At 41.5% G+C, this 21,666-nt stretch overlaps 1 protein-coding gene and 1 pseudogene across 1 annotated transcript in view; one reads left to right on the top strand and one right to left on the bottom strand.

The window, feature by feature from the left end:
- Positions 1-353: 353 nt before the first annotated feature.
- LOC103728102 lies at positions 354-870 on the bottom strand (annotated as a pseudogene).
- A 10,673-nt stretch (positions 871-11,543) lies between these two features.
- Positions 11,544-21,666, top strand: part of Ctbs (chitobiase) — a 16,774-nt gene continuing 6,651 nt past the window's right edge. The window contains exons 1-4 of the mRNA XM_029560286.1: positions 11,544-11,788; positions 15,071-15,209; positions 15,668-15,876; positions 19,812-19,983. Of these exons, the coding sequence (XP_029416146.1) occupies positions 11,624-11,788; positions 15,071-15,209; positions 15,668-15,876; positions 19,812-19,983 (685 nt within the window). The 5' untranslated portion in view covers positions 11,544-11,623. The remainder of the gene's footprint in view (positions 11,789-15,070; positions 15,210-15,667; positions 15,877-19,811; positions 19,984-21,666) is intronic.

Below are 21,666 nucleotides of genomic sequence, written 5' to 3'. Positions count from 1 at the left end.
TGATTCTCTTTTTACAATAAATAAGCTAAGTAACAGCATGTATGGCAGAGTGCATAGGATTTGGTGGGGAGATGGGGAGGCATGGATGGGAGAGGGGGTCTGGGTTTGATTGAGAAATGTATGAAATTTAAAAAGCTCAATTTAAAAAAAGCTAAGTAATATTGCATAGGAGTATCAGAAACTGTCTCCGTGAAAACAAACTATTTACATTAAATAAAAACCTGGCTGCAGGCTGCAACTGCACACTGTGACCAACCCATGGAGATGGCTTCTGTCACTCAGGACCACAGAATCACGTTCGCCGCATGAAAGGAAAGCAGAGTGCGGAGAAAAGGGGTGGTGGTGGATCTGAGTTACTTCTGGTTCCAGAGCTGATTGGACAGTCAGTCTAGTCCTTCATAGAACCGGTCCCAGCTGGTGACAGAGGTGGCCCGAATGTACCAGTTCCTGTGGTATAGAGAGTGCTGTCTCATCTTGTCTGTGATTTTGGCTGCATCCATGGCATTGGGAAGGTCCTGCTTGTTGGCAAACATCAGAACAGCATCCCAGAGCTCATCCTTAGCCAACACCTCATGAGCTCCTCACCGGCCTTGCTCACGTGCTCTCTGTCCTTGCTTCCACTACAAAGTTCAAGCCTTGAGTATTCTAGAAGTAGTGGCTCCAGAGAGGGCAGATCTTGTCCTGGCTGCCCACATCCCACATGATGAATCTGATGTTCTTGTACTCACCCCTCTCCATGCTGAAACCGAATGTGGTCACCAAATATGTACAGGATTGTTGTGAAGCATCTTGGCCCACCATGAGAATGTGCATTTCTTTTTTGCCAAAAAAAAGGCCTTTGAAGAGGTTTGCCAAAAAGATAGTCCCCATGCTTGTAGATAGGTAGAAGGGATTCTGGCCAGAGACCACAGCGGCGGCTACTCCAAGCCATGCATTAGTTTCGCTCCCACCCTAAGGTCCTTTAAAAAAATTTGTTTGTGGGGGTGTCTCCCTGTAACCCTAGTTGTCCTGGAACTCATTATGTAGATGAGGCTGGCCTAGAGATCTGCCTGCTTCTGCCTCCAGAGTGCTGGGATTAAAGGTATATGCCACCAGTCAGGGTTCCATTGAGGGTCCTTTTAAAATTTGGATGTTCTTCAGTTTAAACCCTTCTGTTAGTGGTCACCTGAAGTATTGAGACGTTTGATACATTCTTTGGCCTAAAGTTTTTTCCAAGTTATGACTGCTGAATTTCAAGAAAGTGGTGTTTGAGAGTGGGTTGTTTTATCCAAGACCTTAAAATGAGAAAAAAAAAGAGGAAGGAGGGAAAAGAAAAGACAAAAGAAGTGTGGTGGGGATGGGGCAGTGTCAGAATCGATTGAAATAAAAGAGGAAGAAGGAGCTCAACAGAGGTGGGACCATACCAGACAGAAATTATGAAGGAAGAAATGGGGAAAATGGGGACACTTTAAATGGGGAGGGTTGGGAAAGAGGATAAGGCAGGGAGAGAGAGAGGGGGGAGATAAATAATGCCTAGTATTAAAAAAAACTCAGAGGGAATCATATTAGCCCAAAAACCTACTGAAAAATCACACATACAATATCCCTACATGAGTCTGTGTGTATAGCTGAAGGCTACATAACAAGAAACAGTGCCAGACAGGAGAAACCTTTGAGTTGTTGGCCAGGGTAGTCCAAGAGACTGCCAGAATGACACAGGCTATTGCCACAGTCCTTGACTGCCTCCCAGAACATGAAGGTTAAGCCCCCTATTGCTGAAGACAGGATATACTTTAGACACAGGATTTGGAGCAATGGAGCTGGAACTGACTTTGAAGTCACGTCCCCTGAAGGCAGCTCTCATAACTTTGGAGAGCACTACACAGGCTGTAAGGGAGAACATCAATCGATGATCCAGCCCCAGCTTCAAGGCCTAAAAACCACATCAATGACCAACCCAGCAAACGAGATTGATGCAGTAGTGACACTTTTATCTTGGGGATAATCAACAGCTATCTAATTGGACTTAAATCCCACTCAATGGGAGGAAACTCATGGTATGTTACTATAAACCTAGCCAAATACACATAGCTGGAGAGGTCATAGAATCTTAGGGAAAACCCCAAGGCTCTCACAAATAATTTCTTACTGTGTGTAAAATATGGATCCTTAAATTTAGGTAAGTATCCCAGTCACCACTCATCAAAGAAGCTTCTTTTTCAACAGACACAGATTATTACAGAGTTCCACAACTGTTTACACACAGAGATTGTCTGTAAATTGCCCAAGCCTAAGTGGCACATCTACAATCCAACCTTCTACACCTAAGGCTCACAGAACATAGAACAAGGGATGAAGAGAACACGAATGCATCTTTCAGTTCTCATCGATGAAGCTCCCCCATGCAATAGAGGGCCAGGAAGACAAGAGGTCACAAATGCCCAAAATGTAGAGAATAAGAGTCTACAGAGTGTGGGTCCTTGGACAGGACTCCTATACTAAAATCCACCCACCCAGAGCTCAGGGACCATTGTGGAAGAGGAGGCAGAAAGACTGTAAGAGCCAGGGAGGAGGTGCCTTACCATATGGAAATAGAGTCCTACATCTGGGACTCTTCTCATACGAACCTACAGCAATGGTGTCAGCATGTACAAAACCCATGCAAACTCAAGCAGACAAAAACCCAGCACAGAACTGTGGAAATGGACAGCAGGCCCCAATCCTAGACAAAGAATTATTGGAGGCTGATTGTTGCCAGGTGAGGAAGAGCTGATCTTCTTAAAGGGAGGGACTCTAGATTGGCCGACTGGACCTCAGTGGATGAGCTTGTACTGAGGGACATCTAGGGATAAGAACTTGACATGATAGACCTTAACACAAATAACAGAATGTATGAATTCAAGTGAGGGGCAGCTATTGGAGGGGGCCAATGGGGAAGGGGGTATGTATTAGTCAGGGTTCTCCAAAGAAACAGAACCAGTAGAATGAATATATATGTATAGAGATTTATCAGCTTAGCTCACAGGATAGAGTCCGAGAAAGTCCAACAATGGCTGCACCGCACTGGAGAGGCTGAGAATCCGTAGTCGCTCAGTCCACAAGGCTGGATGTCTCAGTAGTCCCAATCTGGCACTGAAGGTCTGACGAAATCCAAAAGATCAGCTGGTCTTCAGTTTACAACAGCAAGACGAACTCACCAGTGAGAGAGAGACGGCAAGCAGCAAGAAGCCAGTGTGTTCCTCTGCTGTGGCCTTTTATACGGGCTGCCATTAGAAGGTAACACCCGCATTTAGGGTGTGTCTTCCAGCTTCAGATGATCCAATTAAGAAGACCTCTCTCATTTCAGTTAATCCCAGATCCAGTCAAGTTGACACCCAGGATTAACCATCACAGGGTATAAAGATGATTAAGGTATTCTATATGAAATACACAAAAATTCTATTAAAAAGTTTTAAAACGAGGTGGCCAAGAAGGGACTCATCAGAGCTGAGCAAATGTATCTACTGAACCTCCAAATCTATGAGCTCAATAGACATCTTATCTTTATGAAGTTATACTGACTCAGAAATTTCATTATAGTAACAGAAAACAGACTAATGCAGTTACCCCAAATTATTAGCCTCAGAAGGACTGACACATGGAAATCTTTCATAAATGAATGCATATCTTGGGTATCATTCCTATCTTTCTGGCTTTCAGTTACAAGTGAGGTTGAAGTATTTCTCTAGGGTCATAGAGCTAGTAATGATAGACCTTCTGCATAAAATAAAGTATCAAGATTGTACTGAGAGTCATGGGATCATAGTGATGAACAGGATCAGTAAGCTAAGGAGCAGAAGTATCAGGATATGTCAGCTTTCTATAAAATTAAGTCTGATAGTTGATCTGACCCCTAATTTATAAGGACGAATGTTCTGGCTGTGGAAACAGGTGGGACACAATAGAACCTGACCATTCTTTTAGGCCACCACTATTTTGAGCATACTACTGATAATACAATTCCTCCTCCCACTCCCCCCTCTACCTTCCCACCCCCTCCTCTTTGTCTTTGTCTTCATAGTCTTCTTCAAGATAGGGTCTCCTTTTAGCCCCAGCTGGCCTGGAACTTGCTATGCAGACCAGGCTGGCCTCAATGTCACATACATCCAACTGCCTCTGCCTCCTGAGTGCTGGGATTGAAGATATGCACCACTACATTTAGCACAGTTTTTTTTTAATAAAAATTGCTACTACCATGTCTATACCTAACTCCACCATCATCATAGTCTCTATGAAAATTAAGGAAAGTTTTTATTATTTTTAACTAGAATACAGAAGGGTTCTATATCTTGAGCTCCATGGAAGAAACTGGCATTACAGGGTACATGGAAATGTTGTAGGTTGAATTGACCTCCCCTAAATTCATATGTTGAATTCCTAACCCCTAATAGTCAAAATTGAAATCATCAGTGTGGGTTCCATTGCAATGACTGGTGTCCATGGGAACAAGGAAAAATTTGAAGACACACACATTGGGAAAATGCCACATGAACATGGAGGTGACTATCAACAAGCCGAAAGCAAGGTGCCAAAGCCTTTAGAAAGAACCAACCTGGCTGGGCGTGGTGGTGCACGCCTTTAATCCCAGCACTTGGGAGGCAGAGGCAGGTGGAGCTCTGTGAGTTCAAGGCTAGCCTGGTCTAAATAGTAAGTTCCAGGCCAGCTGGGGCTACAGGGAGACCCTGTCTCAAAAACACCAAAAAATGAAAGAAAGAAGCAACCTGCCAGGTGTGTACCTTGTTCTTGGACTTCTAGCACTGTGGGACCTTTTTTTGTTGTTATTTAACCACCCAGTTTCATTTGAAGCACTTTGTTATGGCAATTGTGGAAAACTCATACGTACACTAAATGAAATGGAATGACTCTCACCCAAGTATGTGAGCTGTGATTAAAAGTGCTAAAGCTGAGCTATAAAAAAGAAGGCTGCCGCCTGCTTCTCAGCGCAGTCAGTGTTGGCGTGTTGACAGGGAGGACTGGCTAGCAGGATGGTCTCAGTCTCTGTGTGTTGGTTCCCATCATTTGGCAGGAGGAAAATGGATTCCTTTTCAGTACCGTTGTCATGCTAACAAAAGCCATTGAAAAGTATTATGCTTACAGATTGTCGGCTTGTTTTCTAAGCCTCTCTAATTGAAGTCCACAAAAAGCACAGTGTCCCTGAGGCTTTGCATTCAGGATAGGTTGGCTCAAATATGATGCAATTTTACATGATGAGTGTGAAGTCCTCTCAGTTAAGCAAGCTTGCTATGTCAGTAAAAGGGGTAAGAGTGGGTTTTATATTTCCTATCAAGCCTCCGTAGCCAAGGGCTTTATTGGTCATGAGTTGATTATGAGCCAATAGGGATATGATGGGCACAAAGGCACGTCAGCTTATAGGAGTAACAACTGTGCTGCATGCGGCATTGACTGGTTGTGCCAGATCTAGAATGTCCATAAGAGCCTTATATCCCACCCTTGGAGCTCATCAATACCACTTGTAGGGACGATGAAAGTCTGATGAAAGTTAGATTAGGATCACTGAAAGAAACAGATTTATTTAGCCTAGAAAGGGAAGGCTTTTTGAAGCAGAGGAGGGGGAAATGTTGGCTCTTCAAATACGTGAAGAATAGCTAATAGAAAAGAGGCGATGGGTTTCCAAGAAGTTCCCAAGATAAAGGACTAGGACCAGTTAGACATTTTTCAGCCTAAGGTTAAGATGCTATTTGCAGTTATTAGTTTGCTCTAAGGCTGGATTTCTTAGTAAGGCTATAAGCCTACCATTCTGGAAAGCCAAGCAAAAGCTGAAACCTACTTCTTACAGAAGGCAAAGACAAGGGTATGGTGGCACTTCAGGAGCTGCTCCTCAAAGATATGGAAACGACAGCCATGCAGATTTCAGAAGCTGTGCTGACCCCTGATGCTGACTTTCTGGCAGTTTTAAGCTGTGTCATCCGAATGGGTGACTGTTTTCTTCATCCTGGTAAAATAGACTGTGGCATATCTAACTTAAACTTAAATTACCATCTACCAAAAAATAGAGTTACTATAGCAACTGCATATGGCTCCACAATGCTGTGCATCTCTACCTGAGCAGATAGATTCCTTGCTAAGGGACAGGTGAGGGATGGGTTTCAGGATAGCCTGAGTGTTGCTTTTCCCTGCCATAAAACTGAGGCTACAGAACATTGTGGTTAAGATCGTTGACCTGGAGCTACATTGGCCAAGTTCAAATCCTAGCTCCACACCAAACTATAATCAACCCTTGAAGGCAGAAATCAGATTTTAGATAGAAAAACACCTAAGAAGAAAATTACCTACTATGACAAGCTCAGGTAAAATGCCTGACGCTCCGCATTTAGTAACTTTAGCTCCTTGGGCCATCCACCTGTGCTTTAGCTTCTATCTGTAAAATAAGGCTGAGAATCATTCTTACTTTACATGGCCACTCCTATGAGAGTCAAATGTGTGTCTGAGAGAGTAATGGATAGGAAAAGTTAGTAGAACAGAATAAAAATCCTCTCAAAGTATTCAGTTTAGGGAAAGGAAGAATGGGGCTACTGGGGACCCCAAGAGAACTTCAAGGTGATGAAACCTGATGGTGTTAACTGTCAACTTGAGAGGATCTTGAATGACTGATGAAACAAGCCTGTAGGCACACTCCTGGGGAATCATCTAGGTTAGGGTTAGCCTCTGTGCATGCCTGTGGCAAATTAACTTGCAGCTAATGGAGGTGGGAAGGCTCTTCCAACTGTGCCCAGGCTGCATTAAAAACTGAACACCAGCATGCATTCATCCTGATTTCTGATTGTGACTGTGATGTAACCAGTTGCTCCAAGCTCCTGTTACCTTGACTTCCCCATCATGATGGTCTGTACCTTGAACTGTGAGCTAAAGTACTCCAACTCCTTTAAGTTACTTTTTATCACAGGAACAAGAAAACAAACTAAGACAGGAAAGTAAATCTGATTCCCTATCAGAGCACTATGTACACTAAGCCTTTCCAGTCTGCAAGGAGTAGAAACAAATTAACTTATTCTTGTTTCTAGTTTAAGTATTATCTTCTCCTGTGAGAGCTACAAGAAGATCTTTGCTTTGATAATATTTTGGGTCTGGGAAGAGAATTTACATCATTTAAAATTTTATTGGTGTTTAGGGGGTTTAAAATAAATTTAAACCCATACGCTATAATTGGTGTTTTAATCGTTATTGTGTTATGAGGTTTATGATATTCAATTTCCTTTATAGCCATGAAGAGAATGTTTACTCCTATTGATGCTTAAACAGGAGACTCCCCAAAGACACACGCTAGCTTTCAGACTGCTCCTCTTCTAGCAGCTACTGAAATTGCAGCAGGGTAGTCTAGAGCTCACCCATGAGGGGCGCACACATGGAAACTGCTGATGCTCTCGTACCATGTTCCCAAAGTGAAACGTTAGAATCCATATGCAAACTTCACAGCACCAAGTTTTACTTTATTTAAGTTTATTTTATCTTCGAATGTTTTATAGTATGCTGGAGAACTGCAATACATACTTACATGCATATCTGGTGATGTGAAAATACTATTGCCTCATTTATTTGACTTTTTTTTAATTTGTCTTTTTGAGACAGGGTCTCCCTGTAGCCCCAGCTGTCCTGGAACTCACTATGTAGACCAGGCTGGCCTGGAACTCACAAAGATCCGCCTGCCTCTGCCTACCAGGTGCTGGGATTAAAGGCAAGCACCGCCACGCCTGGCTATTTGACAATTTTGTAACATTTGGTTTAGGGACTTGGAAAAGGATGCCTATAAAGAGAGTTTTAGAAAACGATGAGTTCCTTGAATTTTATAAATAGTAAATAATTTATTAAGTGCAGCAGTATGGCTTTCCAGCTCCGCTGCAGGCTATCACTGAACAGCCTCGATGCTCACATTCCCACCCTACTTTGAGCTAACTCGAGCTTCCGTGGGAATCATGGTAAATAATCAAAATGTTTAGTAAAGGGCTAGGGAGATGGCTCAGTCGGAAAAATGTTTGCCTTGCAAGCATGAGGACCCGAGTGAGTTCAGTTCCCAGCATCCATGTCTAAAGAAAGAAAGATAACCTGGGTGTGGCAATACATGCCTGTAATCTCAATGCTGGGGACTCAGAGACAGGAGGATCCTAGGCTCCGTGGCCAGCCATTTCACTGAACTGGGGAGTTTCAGGTTCAGTGGGAGAGCTTATCTCAAAAAATAAGATTTAGTATGATTGGGGAAGACATCCCACATTGACCTCTGGCCTCCACACACATATGCATACATGTGCATATACTTGTGCACACATGTGTGCATGCATGAACATACATATACACACAAATTTTTAACAGCTGATAATGACACAGAATGCACCAACTGACTAAAAACTGTATCTAGTCAACAAATGCAGCCAGCTCCAACAGTGTATGCGATCTCTTCTGTTAAGTCCTCTAAAATAAGATCAAGGCACCTCTCCAATTAAAGATTTTAAAAGGGTTTCCCCAACCAAACCCTTACCCTGCACAGAAACACTGGCCTCTGGCTTCCTCTTCAGCACTCTTTCCTTGCCCTGTTACGCATCAGCCACACAGCGAGACCCTGGAATAAGCCAAGTCTGTTGTCAGGCTCAGTGCCTTTATTCTCTGTGGCTCTTTGCATGGTTAGCTTTTTTTTTCTTTTTTTCAGAATTTCATTTCAAATGTTAGCCACCTATTCTAAAGCAACTATCTCCCCCTCAAATGCCGTCACAGTGCTAATCACTATCTGAAAACTCCACATTTCTGTATTTGTTACCAAGGTTGTGAACTTGGGGACATTGTGGCTATCAGGCTTACATTCAGCATGTAGACACAACAGTAAATGCTATTCTCAACACATTAAATACGTCCTTATGTTTACCTATTTATTTATGATTCTGGGACTTCAACGTGGGTTCTCGCCCATGCTAGGCAAGTGCTCTACCTCTGAGCTAATTTCCCAGACTAGTCCTTAAAAATTATTATTGGACAAACCAATCTAAATAGACAATATAGTATAATAAACACAGAGAAGTGACGAGAAAAACAGATGTCCATCTAACTCTGGAAGAACTGCACACACCTAGAGGTATGTGCTTGAATTAAGTGATGAATAATCACCATGAGCAGCACCATCATTATCACTAATTATTAAGTACTTACTGATGCTCCAAAAGTGATACTATGCAATTTTTAATTCCTTTCTCTTAATCATTACATTGCTTCTAAAAGGAAATGCCATGTCTACTGGAGGCATTTCCTTTCTCATCTACATGATGAGAAAACTCATATCTGATAGTACTATTATCCATGTTTGCCCATGCCTCCAAAGTCCAAAACATAGACTTAGAGTAAGCAAAACAGAGGTGGGGACTGCACTTGGGGGATTATAAAGAAATCCAGATAACATGTACACGATCACACCAATATGATTTAGAATTATTCCTTTGATCCTTGGGACTTCTAGATTCTTAAACTTTCTGTTCCCAGTCTGCCCACTGTTACATAGCTCTGCTCCCCTCCAGCCTAGCACTACTTATGACAGAACTTTTAATCTTCTAATTCATGTCCTCCATATACCAAGATGGCCTGACATGCTTGCTAACAGAATCCAACCTTGGCTTCCCACGGACACTGGAGTACAATAGGAAAGGTTACAGAGGAAAGCTCCAGTCACAGTAGAGGGCCTTCTTCACCCCTTCAGTCTCCCATTTACAATAATTTATTGGAGATTCTTTTAGGTTTGATATGTGGATATTTGTTTTACTTATTTTATATGTAGATATTATTATCTGTGAAAAATTGTTATATCAAGTTAGAGTCAGAGTGTGAGCTCTGGCAGCCCTAACAAGTTAGACTCAGCCATTTAGTCCCAAAGGCCAATTAAAGAGACAAATTACAGAATAACACAGAGAAAAAAAGTTTATTCAGTGGCCACATTCACAAGAATAAATAAAAAGGCTCAGTGACACCCTCCTCCTTCAGGTCTATTGTCCATGGTATAGACATGAAGTTCTTGTCTTGTTGGTTAAAAGAGAGTCAGTGAAATGATTATAGTAAGAACATATTGTATTGGGTTCCATTTTTAAAATTTTTATTTTTATTTTATGTGCATGCACGTATTGTTTAAAAGAGAGTCAGTGAAATGATTATAGTAAGAACATATTGTATTGGGTTTCATTTTTAAAATTTTTATTTTTATTTTATGTGCATGGACGTATTGTCTATATGTAGGTAAATGCACCTGTGTCATGCAATGCCTGCAGAGGACAGAAGAGGCTGTTGGAGCCCCTGGAACTGGAGTTACAGACAGTTGCTAGCTGCCATGTGGGTACTGGGATTTGAACCTGGGTCTTCTGCAAGAACAATTAGTGTTCTTAACCACTGAGCCATCTCTCCAGGCCCTGTATTAGGTTTCTTAATCTCTACTACTATTATTTTGTACCTTGTCAAAAAAAGATGTTTACATGGACTTTGATCATTACTATCTGTTCCTTCTAGAAAGTGGTCTTCCATGACATACAAATTCTTCAACATAATATAATCCAGACTAGATGCACATTGATATGCAAGTTACCATAGGATTTACTTTCTTTTAAGGGGATTTCCCTTTTCTTTCCTGCTTTAGATTTAAAAAAAAAAAATCCCTTTACACCGTTTAGTTCCTTCTATGGTGAAATAAATTCTCTAGTAGCTTCTTGAGGAAAGATGTATGCTGGGTAAATATTTTGAAATCTTTGTAACTGAAAATCTTTGCTCCCCTACTTGACCAATTTGGCAGAATTTTAAGTAGAAATTATGTCCCTTTGAAACTTCACATTCTTTCTTCTTTGTGACCGCCCCCCTCCAAGCTTTTGGAATCTGTTCTTTGCCTCTTCCTTTCTACGGCCCTGAGAGTTCCTCATTTCTTGTGTACAGTTCTGCTTTTCAAACTTATTCCTGTTTGGCCTTCTTTTCCAGGTTTTTCCTCTTTACAGCTTCAATGTTATCCTCTATAGATAGTTTCCTTCAGTTTTGCTATTTTCTTTCTCATATCCAAGTACTCTTGTCCCTCCACACTGAATCCTGCTGTGGTTTCATCTGCTCCTTCCTTTCTTGGTGTACTGTGGGTGTTTTTTGAAGTTTACCCTGCACAATCTGTCTCCTTATATTCATACCTTTTTCTGCTGTTTAAGCTTCTTCCTTTCATAGTTTTTCACTGTCTTGGTCAAACTTTTCCGTTTTCTGGAGTTCCCTCGGCTTTCAGACTCCGAGGGCAGCACACGACCACCTCAAAGTGCAAAGCCAAAGAAAGTGATTGAGAGACTAAAACAGTGGTAGAGCTGAGCGTTATCTGAGTCGAAGACCGCCTCTGACAGCCCCGCTGCTGAGCCAGAGCTGGGAACTCTCCCAGGGATGGAGAGACACGATGGCCTCTTATCTATACTGCTGCCAGGCACTGCGACCCTCCTCCATCCCCGCAGCAGGCCCCGCCCCGAGGCCGTCAGGCCCCGCCCCAGACCGCAGGCCCCGCCCCTCCAGGCCCCGCCCCGGCACAGCAGGCCCCGCCCCAGGGTGCAGGCCGGTCTGTCCGAGGTGGCCCGCGGAGCGCTGGCCCAGCCGTCCTGCTGCAGGCATGTGGCGGCCGCAGTCCGGACACCCGCGTCTCCTCGCCCGCGCGCTGTGCGGCGTCCCGAGGCTCGCTGTCCTGCTGCTGCTGGCGCCGCGGCTCTGGGCCCGGGGCTGCCCGTGCTCGGAGCCTGCGCTCTGCAGCCCGATCCGCCACCGCCCGGACTTCGAGGTCAGCGACCCCCCACCCCCACCCCCGGGTCTGGTCGTCGTGACCGGGAGAGGGTAGAGTGCAGCCGGCCCTCAGGAGAGGCGGTGTGGTGCTAACTGCAGCTTCACCCCTCCGAGCAGCTCCCTGTTTACAGACTGAGGGCAGGTTCAGCAACTTCCGGGCTCAGTGAGCACCAGCTGGAGCAGCCAAGTTCTCCTGCATCTCAATCCCAAAGCCAGCTCCTTTCAGATCCCCGTCCGCCTCCAGCGGGTAAGGTCGGGAACCTGTTCTTGATTTCCAAGGCAATGAGGATTTAGTATTAAAGAATCTCAGCACCCAGAACTCCCGAAAGCACAGTATTCTGCTGACCTTAACTTTTCATACCCTGACACCCACCCAGGAGGGTGGTAAAGCGGGTATTTCAGTACATTTTTTCCTTTACCCAGCCTCAGCGGTAAAAACACATGACTGGAGTTTGATGACCATAGCAGGAATTGGATGGATAGAGAGACGTTAGAGGATTGAGTCTAAAAAAAATTCCTTTGCACAATGAAGGAACAATTTCTAGGTCTTAATCTTGTAGGTTAGTTTTGAGGCAGAGGCATTTAAATGTCTTTTCTTAAAGTATGCATACGTTATTTAGAAGAAATCAGCGGAAGTGGATTTGGAGAATCTGCCCAGTGTGGAAACCTAAAGTCTTTTTAAAAGGAAAAAAAGTTGCTTTGAGCAAAGAACAATTCATAGTCATTGTCAGCACTCAAATTGCAAAAAGCTCTGAGCTCCAAGTCCCGAGGAGTGAGTCTTTTACCGACTGAATCTGGAAGCGAAGTAATTCTTGGCTGTGATAGGTGTTTGTCTTTTTGTGATCTGGCAGAAAGTCCCTACCTAGACTTTAGTTGGTTCTCATTAACCTGTTCTGAGTTCAAGGCACTCAGCTGTCTCAGTACAAAGCCTTCCTAGTTAAGTGGTTTTGTAGCAATCTGATTTGTTGTGGCACTCAGTACTTAGTAGGTTATGTTGTATTTGTGGGCATTTTGAATTATACAAAGAAGCAAAATTATGCTCATTTATCTAGTAATAGCAAATGGGTTCTTTACTGGCCTTTTCCATTTCTGAAACTAGATTATTGCACTACATATATTTGGGGGAGGGATGCTGAGGACTGAATTGTGCTTTAGGGTGATAAACGCCACTCTACACCTCACCACACCCAACCCCTCCCTTTCCTTTGTATTTTCAATAGATCTACTTAAGTTTGGGGGCAGGTACTAGTATATCCAGGCTCGAATTGTTTTTTAAAACAACTTGAATCTTAATTACCAGAATTAAGATTGGGATAAGGTTTGACAGAAAATGAATCCAAGACAATGCGCCATTCAGTTTCACGTTCTGTGTTACTGAAGTACACGGGATCATTGCGTAGCAGAAAACTGAGTTACGGTTAATTCTGGGTGGGAAGATGAAGAAATGTCTGCTTTTATGGTTGGTGGTCCCTACTGTCCTTCCTCCTCCATTCTTCTCCCTGCGGTCCCCCACACCTCTGTTTTTAGAGCAGTTACCCCTGCTTGAAAGGCTGATGGAGTCCCATGGATCTCCAGATAAAGTTCATATTCTTACTGGTCTACAAAGAGTGCCACCAGCTACCTTATTAGTATTATGGAATTCCATACCCTCAGGATTTCTGTGCTCTAGCTACGTTCTGTTCCATCCGGAATCCCAGAATTCTGAGTTGTAGGGAGCTTCGGGCTTTGTGCTCATCTGCGAATGCTCTTTTGTCTGTAGGTACCAGTCTTCCTTTGTCATCTCACAGACTGCAGTCCTGGAGATGCTTTCTTGCCCCACCTGGCCAGCAGATGTGCTTTACATCCTGTCACACCCCCCTGCATTCCCTTGCAGTCCTTAATGTTACTGTAATTACCTACCTAGTGGACCTTGTTATCTTTGTTAACCCTTGTGCCCCTAATACTTAGCAAAATACTCCTCCTCGATCTTACTAGAATTCAATATATGCTTAATCAATAAATTAACACATCGGGATAGAAGGAACGTGACCATTGAGGCTTTTGTGCTTCTGGAATTATCTTTGAGGAAAAAATGCTGGAGAGGCATTAGCTGCTTTAAAATTGGACTTGAATACTATTCTAAGTGGGCTGCATTAAAAAAAAAAGTATATAGTAACTGATGTACTATCTGGCTGCTTTTGAAACAGCCAGAAGCTCGAATATCATTAAACCCCTTTCTCTTAGTTATTCGCCACAAAACCCCAATTTTACCATTTTCGGAGCTCCCTGATCTGCTCACTCGTTTTTTCTTTTTTCTTTTTGTCTTTTTGAAGCAGGGTCTCCCTGTAGCCCCAGCTGCCCTGGAACTCACTATGTAGACCAGGCTAGCCTTGAACTCACAGAGATCCACCTGCCTCTGCCTTCCAAGTGCTGGGACTACAGACATGCACCACCATGCCCCACTCACTAGATTTCATGGACATCGCTGTTCTAGTCATCGACCAGCTCCCTGCTCTGACTCATTTGAGCCCCTCTTCAGTCCCTCTCAGAGGGTTTTTCTAGAATGCATACCTTCTCCATTTAAAAATGTTTTTGCCTTTCTTCCTCATCACAATGAAGGATGGAATGCAGGTAAAAGGATGTGTAAATCATGAAACTATGAAGCTAATTGGTTTTGGAGTTTCTTCTCTGTGTTTTTCATCTGTGTGTATTGGATAAATATATAAAAGGTAACTGAGAGTGAATGTGTAAAACCCACTTAAGGGTTATGGAGCTCCATGGCTTCAGAACGGCCATTCCCCGTGTATAGAAGGTCACTGAGATGCACAGAATTTGGTACTGGGCAACTGTTTTTGGTGGCTCCCTTAATCTAGCTCTGTAATGCTTTTGTGAGCTCATTACAATAAAGTGATTTCATTTAAAAATTTAAAAAAGCTTTTGTTCTCTCCATTTCCCTCAGGATAAAATTTTAACTTCTCAAGGGGGCCGATACATAGTTTTGTTTTTTTTCTTCATGATCTACCCCAGATTAACCATTTTTTGGTTCTTTTCTACACTTTCTCTAAATTTTAGGTGTTAGCCATACTAAAGATTTAGTTACACAGAGACTGTGTTTTCTGCCCTCAGGCCCTGGCACTAGCCACTGTGTCTGCCAGTGATTATATTCAAAACCTTACGTCTTATTCATTCTTGTACCCTCAATGCCCACTACAGTGTCTGGCATATGGCGATGGTTAATTTATTTGGGATGTCAGCATGATACTGTTTTAACTGCTGATGCTTATCCCTGTTGACCCGATAGGTCTTTGTATTTGATGTTGGACAGAAAACTTGGAAATTTTATGACTGGTCACAGATTACAACTGTGGCAGTTTTTGGAAAATATGACTCAGAACTGATGTGCTACGCTCATTCACAAGGAGCCAGAGCAGTGCTGAAAGGTATGTTTTTAGCAGATAGCTATGTCTGATCAGTTGGTAGTTGTTATCATTTGCTTTAGACCTTACTGTTTTGGAGTCAATTTTTCAAGGCCTAACATTAGTCTTAGATGCTATTAACTCTATTTCACAAATACATATATTTTTAAGGAATTAAACCACTTCTGGTTCTGAGTGATTGCCTAATTAGCACACTGACCTTTAGTCATAGTCTACAAGTTCTGCTTCTAATTTGAGAATGATTTCACTCATAGGAAGTAACTACATTGGAGATTAGTGCACAATAATTTTCAGTTCTTTTGGCATATTTCTCCACATGGTAAACAAATTAGAGGCTTAATATTCCAAAATAATGAGGTATGTTTTAAAGACATTTTGATCCTTTTGGGAATTGGTTTATGAAGTAACTGGCATTTAACTATGAAAAGCATATGCATGCCTCATTTCCGCTTTTTCCACAGGAGATGTGTCCCTAAAGGAAATCACTGATCCTACTTTCAGGGCATCCTGGATAGCTGACAAGCTTGATTTGGCCAAAACTCAATATATGGATGGAATTAATATAGACATAGAGCAAGAAGTTAATTGTTTATCCCCTGAATATCAGGCACTGACAGCTTTGGTCAAAGAAACCACAGAAGTCTTCCACCGTGAGATTGAAGGATCGCAGGTAAATAAATATTCGTGGTCTTTGAATCAAAATATAGTCACAAAGGCATGATGAATGCTATTTTAGTTTTATAGGATTGGATGGGAAAGAATTTCTGTACATATTTTCTAAAACATATTTTCTAGAATTTTAATGTTAGGAAATTTCAAGGTTATCAGCTTCTAGTCCCATCAAAATACAACACTGGGATTGCTCTGCCTACTTCCCTGCAGTATTAGATAGGCAATGGGGTAGCAAGAACTCAGGATGGCCTAAACTGGCTTTTTACCAGTGTAGGACAGAAGCAGCTAGTACCTAAGAATGGAGATACTTCTGAAGAATTGTCTCACCTGCTCTGTAGTCTCTGAGTTATCTGCGAAGCACTCAAGGTCCACGGCAACTCTAAATTCCATAGAGCCTGTTAGAACTGTGACAGTGGGCATGGTGCTTTCCTACTGCCATGAACATGATCAGAGCAGATCAGAGCACAAGGCACCTTGCCACACAATGTGTAAGTAACAAAGGACAGTGTGGTTCCAGAGCACTGATTCTTAAACCAGGTTACACATCAAGATAACCCAGGGTCTTAAAAGAGAATAAATGCTTGTGGACACACATATATGCACACTGTGGACTTACTTCCAGAAATTTACATGAAGTCCTTGGTTTGATACCAGTACTTGAAAAAAAATGATTACTTAGTAAATAAATGGTCTCTGCCTTTAAAAATTTTAAATCCTGCCAGATGTGGCAGTACATGTTTGAAACCTCAGCACTTAAGAAGTGGAGACAGGAAGACTGAGTTCAAGGTCAGTCTGAGCTACATAGTGAGATGCTGTCTCAACAAAGCCAATTTTTTTTTTCTTAAATCTACTTAAGGGACACACACACACACACACACACACACACACACACACACACACACACACAGAGTTTGTCTTTTGCATCCACTGAGACTGGTTCCAGGATCCTGTGTGGATACCAATATCTGCAGATGCTGATGCTAAAGTCCTATACATAAAATGATATAGTATTTGCATATAACCTATGCATACATGCCTATATTTTTTAAGTCATCTCTGTATTATATATACCTGATACAATGTAAACGCTGTTATTTTGTATTATTGAGGAGAGAAGGATAAGAACAATGTCTATGCATGTTCAGCATAGACAATTAAAAAAATTTATCTGTGTTTGGTGGAATCCTTGGATGCAGAACCCACCAATATATAATGAAAATATTCCGAGTCTATATTATATATGTGAATATACATCCAAGATAGAGCAGTGCAGGTACTATAAACAACAATTCCCACAGGATCATGTGAGAGTGCTTACTTACAATTTCTTGACATTGATCAGCAGCTGCTTCTGGACTTGAGCCTGAGGAACTATATTTTTACCAAGTGTGTTATGTGATTCTGGTGTAGTTGGTTATCATGAATTTCAGACTCATTGGTAAAATACTAAATGATGCCAGATGTGGTGGCGCATGCCTTTAGTCCCAGCACTTGGGAGGCAGAGACAGGCAGATCTTTGTGAGTTCAAGGCCAGTCTGGTCTACATAGTGAGTTCAGGTCAGCTGGGACTACAAGCAGACCCTGTCTCAAAAAGACAAAAAAAAAAAAAAATTAAATGACTTAACTAATATACCTATGGTTTTATTCATCTAAGAAGGAAATTTGAAGTTTACATTTGGATGATGGCATAACCCTTGCGCTCAGGAAATATTCAATAAATGTTCTAAGTGTGGAATTCAAGTTTTCAGTATAGATTGACAGTAACAAACACCTGGCATGCAGGGCACCACATCCATCTCAAGTTTTGGTCTCAGAAATTCTATTTTCCTTCATTCTCTGTTACTAGAAACTAATTAGCATGTGTAAAACATTGTTTGCCAATCCTGATAAAACTACAGTGGAAGGGCAAGATCAAAGAGATTGAGCCAAACCTTGCATAGAATATCAATGTCCATGTTTGAGGTAGAGGACAAATTTCTATTAGGTGAATATATTACATAAAGTTTATATTAGGTGAGTTCATGGGAATATAGTTGCAAAGGTAGGCTGGATTGTGGAATATTCTGGGAAGAATACGCTTATTCTGTATATAATGGATTTGTTAGAAGAGTACTCTGCAGTATTATGAAAATGTACAGGAGAAAGGAGGACTAGCAAGCAGCAACCATCTACTGCTAGAGATTACAGCTTAGAGTGGGAGGACAGCATAACTCTTACATAACTCAGAAAACGTCCAATAAGTAATGTTGAGTGAATTAAAGTGTTTTTACATTTAGTGTGTGTGCACACGTGCGTATGTGCCCATGTTCGACATGGCATGTATATAGCATGGTGTATGTGTGTGTGTGGAGGTCAGAAGACAACTTTGTGGAGTCGATTGTCTCCTTCTATGATGTAGGTTCTAGGGATTGAACTCAGGTCTCCAGGCTCAGTGGCATGTGCCTTTACCCTGAGCCATTTACCATCCTTGAATGAATTAATGAAAAGGAGTATTTTAAAATGTGTGTATCATTTGTACAGGATTAATCTTGAAATAATACTTGAAAACTTCATAATAAAAAACAGGAAGGAACAGAACTGTGAAAAACCACTCAAATGAAAGAAAAGGAGTCATGAGACAGCTCAAAGTTTCCTAAACTGGTGATTAGGAAATGACAATTTCTAGAACAGAGAGCTTGGAGTGGGAAACTGAGTTTAGAGGAATGTTGATTTGAATTTACAATATTGTGGTCACAGGATTAAAGAGCTAGAAGAGCTAGAAATGCCTTGAAGAGTTCTTTCTATATCCCTGTTCTCATAGGTGGGAAGGTTGATTCAGATGCCTTATGTGACTTATCAGTGACAGAGATCAAGTTGTAATGGAGCTGATATAAAGTCCAAGAGGCCTGCTTTCTCGTCTTTTAATAATACCTTCTCAGAATATATAAGACATTCCCTGACAGGTGAGTCAAGTGAAAAGACTCTTAGTGTTCAAGGCAGATAAATAATACGACAGATTTGAAATGTAACTGCTTAGAGGTAGTCATTAATTCTATTACTGCAGTATACCTCCCATTTTGTAATAAGAGGCAGTGACAAAATGGGGTTCAGTATGTAAAAAGTTTACTTCATAACAATTTGTTGTAGAAATGTGAACACTCAAAATTACAGGGAGAACTTGGAGAAAGTCTGAAAGTTTTGCTAGGATAAATTAGCTAAAATACAAAGTTTTACATAGTGTCTCGTTTTATTAAGTGTCTACTGGGTACCTAGTTAAGTAAAAAACATTTGATGGAATTTTAGAACATTTCTACACTTTAAAATTCATTAATATTTAGTTAAGGTAGCAAACATATTTTAAAGAGATTCATCGTTGAAGTCTGAATCACCAAAATAAAAGATAATTTATCACTCGTTTCATTTGACTATTTCCAGAAAATAAGATCATTTAGATGATTGTTAAGGATTTTGAATTGATGAATCTTTATCTCTGAGTCATGAAGCATCATCATTCTCTGACTGTAACATCGGGACTCACAACTCCATCTGGTAGTACCAGCAAGCACCCTACGTAACCTGCACAGTACTTTAAAATCTTTTGTACTGGAATTCCTCATTGTGCCTTTACTCGCCACATGTTCAGGGCACCACCATGGTGTGTTATTAAACCTGCTTCTCTCGGCCAGGCGATCTTACCAGCCCAGCCTCTAAGAACATTTGGTTTGAAACTCGTTTCTGTAGTGTCCTGCTCTTGGTCACTGTATATTCAAAGACAGGTGTGGGCCAGTGAAATGTAGTAGCAAAATGTATTTCCATGTGTCAAATCCCATTTTTGTATACTGTAAGCAGTAGTTTTTTTCTTGGGTAGTATGAGGCAATAGAATATATGCTTAAAAACATCTGATACAATATGCATGTTTATCATGTTACATAAAATAATACGTTTTTTCACAGGTAACCTTTGATGTAGCTTGGTCCCCAAAGAGCATAGACAAAAGGTGCTATAATTATACTGGAATTGCAGATGCCTGTGACTTTCTCTTCGTGATGTCTTATGATGAACAGAGTCAGATCTGGTCGGAATGTATTGCAGCAGCCAATGCTCCCTATAATCAGACATTAACTGGTAAGAATCCAATTCATGACCATCTATTAGTGCTACTCATCCCAGAACCTCTGACACTACAGCACCCGTTAGTATTTATAAATTATTTATATATGCTATTTTAAAAGCTTTCTTTATAAATTTCAAAATGTATTATAGATATTATAAAAACAATAAAATGAATAAAAATAAACTTGGAGAGCTTTAGTATTTACAAAAAGTTTGAAATTTTCACTTAATTCTTTTAATAGCCTTATGGGATAGTTAATATTACCATTGACCCTATATTACAGATGAGAGAAAAGGAGTTAAATTCTCATGGTTATACAACTATTAAGCACTATATACCTGGGACTCAATGGGTATTCTAACTTCAAGTCTAACACTTTTGTCATGAAATCACATGAGAAAGGTATTTATTTAGAGTCTGACAAGATATTTTTATTAAAATAATATCACAGCAGTTAATGGGGAAACTCACCATTGGTCAAAGTGCGGGTAATAAGTGTCTGCGGGGTGCTCAGCCACAAATTGAAAATCTGTACCATACCACCTCCCCCCAAGTCTCAGGGACCATCATGAAGGAAGAGCAGAAAGATAGCAAGAGCCAGAGGTTGGGGAGGACTGGATAGAAAGTATCTTCTGGACATGACTGGACCACTGCACTCATGAATTCACAGAAGCTGTGGTTTTCTGAACAATATCTCCACAAGATCAAGCCAGCCAACATTCCAGCATGGAGTGGGATGGGGCTTGTGAGCCCCCATCCCTAGCTGAGCTACTGAGCTATTGACAGCTGATGCCTTCCAGGGGAGGTAGAGTCAGTTTTCTTTCCACATCTTAAAGAGTGAGGTCAACCACACTCCAGTGAATGGCCCCACACCCATGAGTATATGGGTAACACCAACCAGGGGCTCCTCCCAAGCCCACGTGACCCCTGAGGAACAGATCCTCAAACGACCTTAAGAGTAAAAATAAATCAGTTTATCTGGACCAACTGTATGGCCTTAAACACCCAAAAGGAAGGTATAACCAAAGATTAAAGGAGCCAATATAATTTCATAAGAGTCCATATGTATACCAAAATGCTACATAACAAGCAACAATGCCAACAGGTGATACCTTCTTTTGAGTTGTTGGCCAGGGTGGCCAAAGGGACTCCCAGATATTAACCCAGCATAAAACTGGGAAAATGAACAGCAGACCCCAATCTTATCCAAAGGAATATTGACAACTGATTGCCACTAGATGAGGAACCCCTGTCCCTCCTAAAACAAAGACCTCTAGATAGGCTGACTAGATTCACCAGAAGGGCAAGTAATGGGGAATGGCTGGGGGTGCCGACAACACAGCAGACAGTAGCAGGGATATGAGAGTATAAGGGCTGTAGTCGGGGGAGGGAGGCTATGGGGGGGTACTACCTGGGAAGTGGGTGTATAAATTAAAAAAAAAATAATGCTTCAGAGCATAAAAACTTGTTCCTTAATTAGTAGATGTGAAAAACATTGCCATTTAAATCTACCTGATGACTTTATATCCATGCTCAGATGCTAAGGAGCTCAGAAAGTAACCAACTGTGACTAATAATAATCAGATATATAGAGATCAGAAACGCATGTGCAAACATCTTAGTGTTAATTGCATTAAAAATGAATTTTTCTGTATGAAACTCTGTATTTAAAAATGGAAATGGAGATCTTTTTT

Source organism: Nannospalax galili, unplaced genomic scaffold, assembly GCF_000622305.1.
Source record: "Nannospalax galili isolate Female #2095 unplaced genomic scaffold, S.galili_v1.0 scaffold9, whole genome shotgun sequence".
NCBI lineage: Eukaryota > Metazoa > Chordata > Mammalia > Rodentia > Spalacidae > Nannospalax > Nannospalax galili.
The sequence above is the reverse complement of the archived record's forward strand: the minus strand, read 5'-3'. Positions and strand labels throughout refer to the sequence as shown.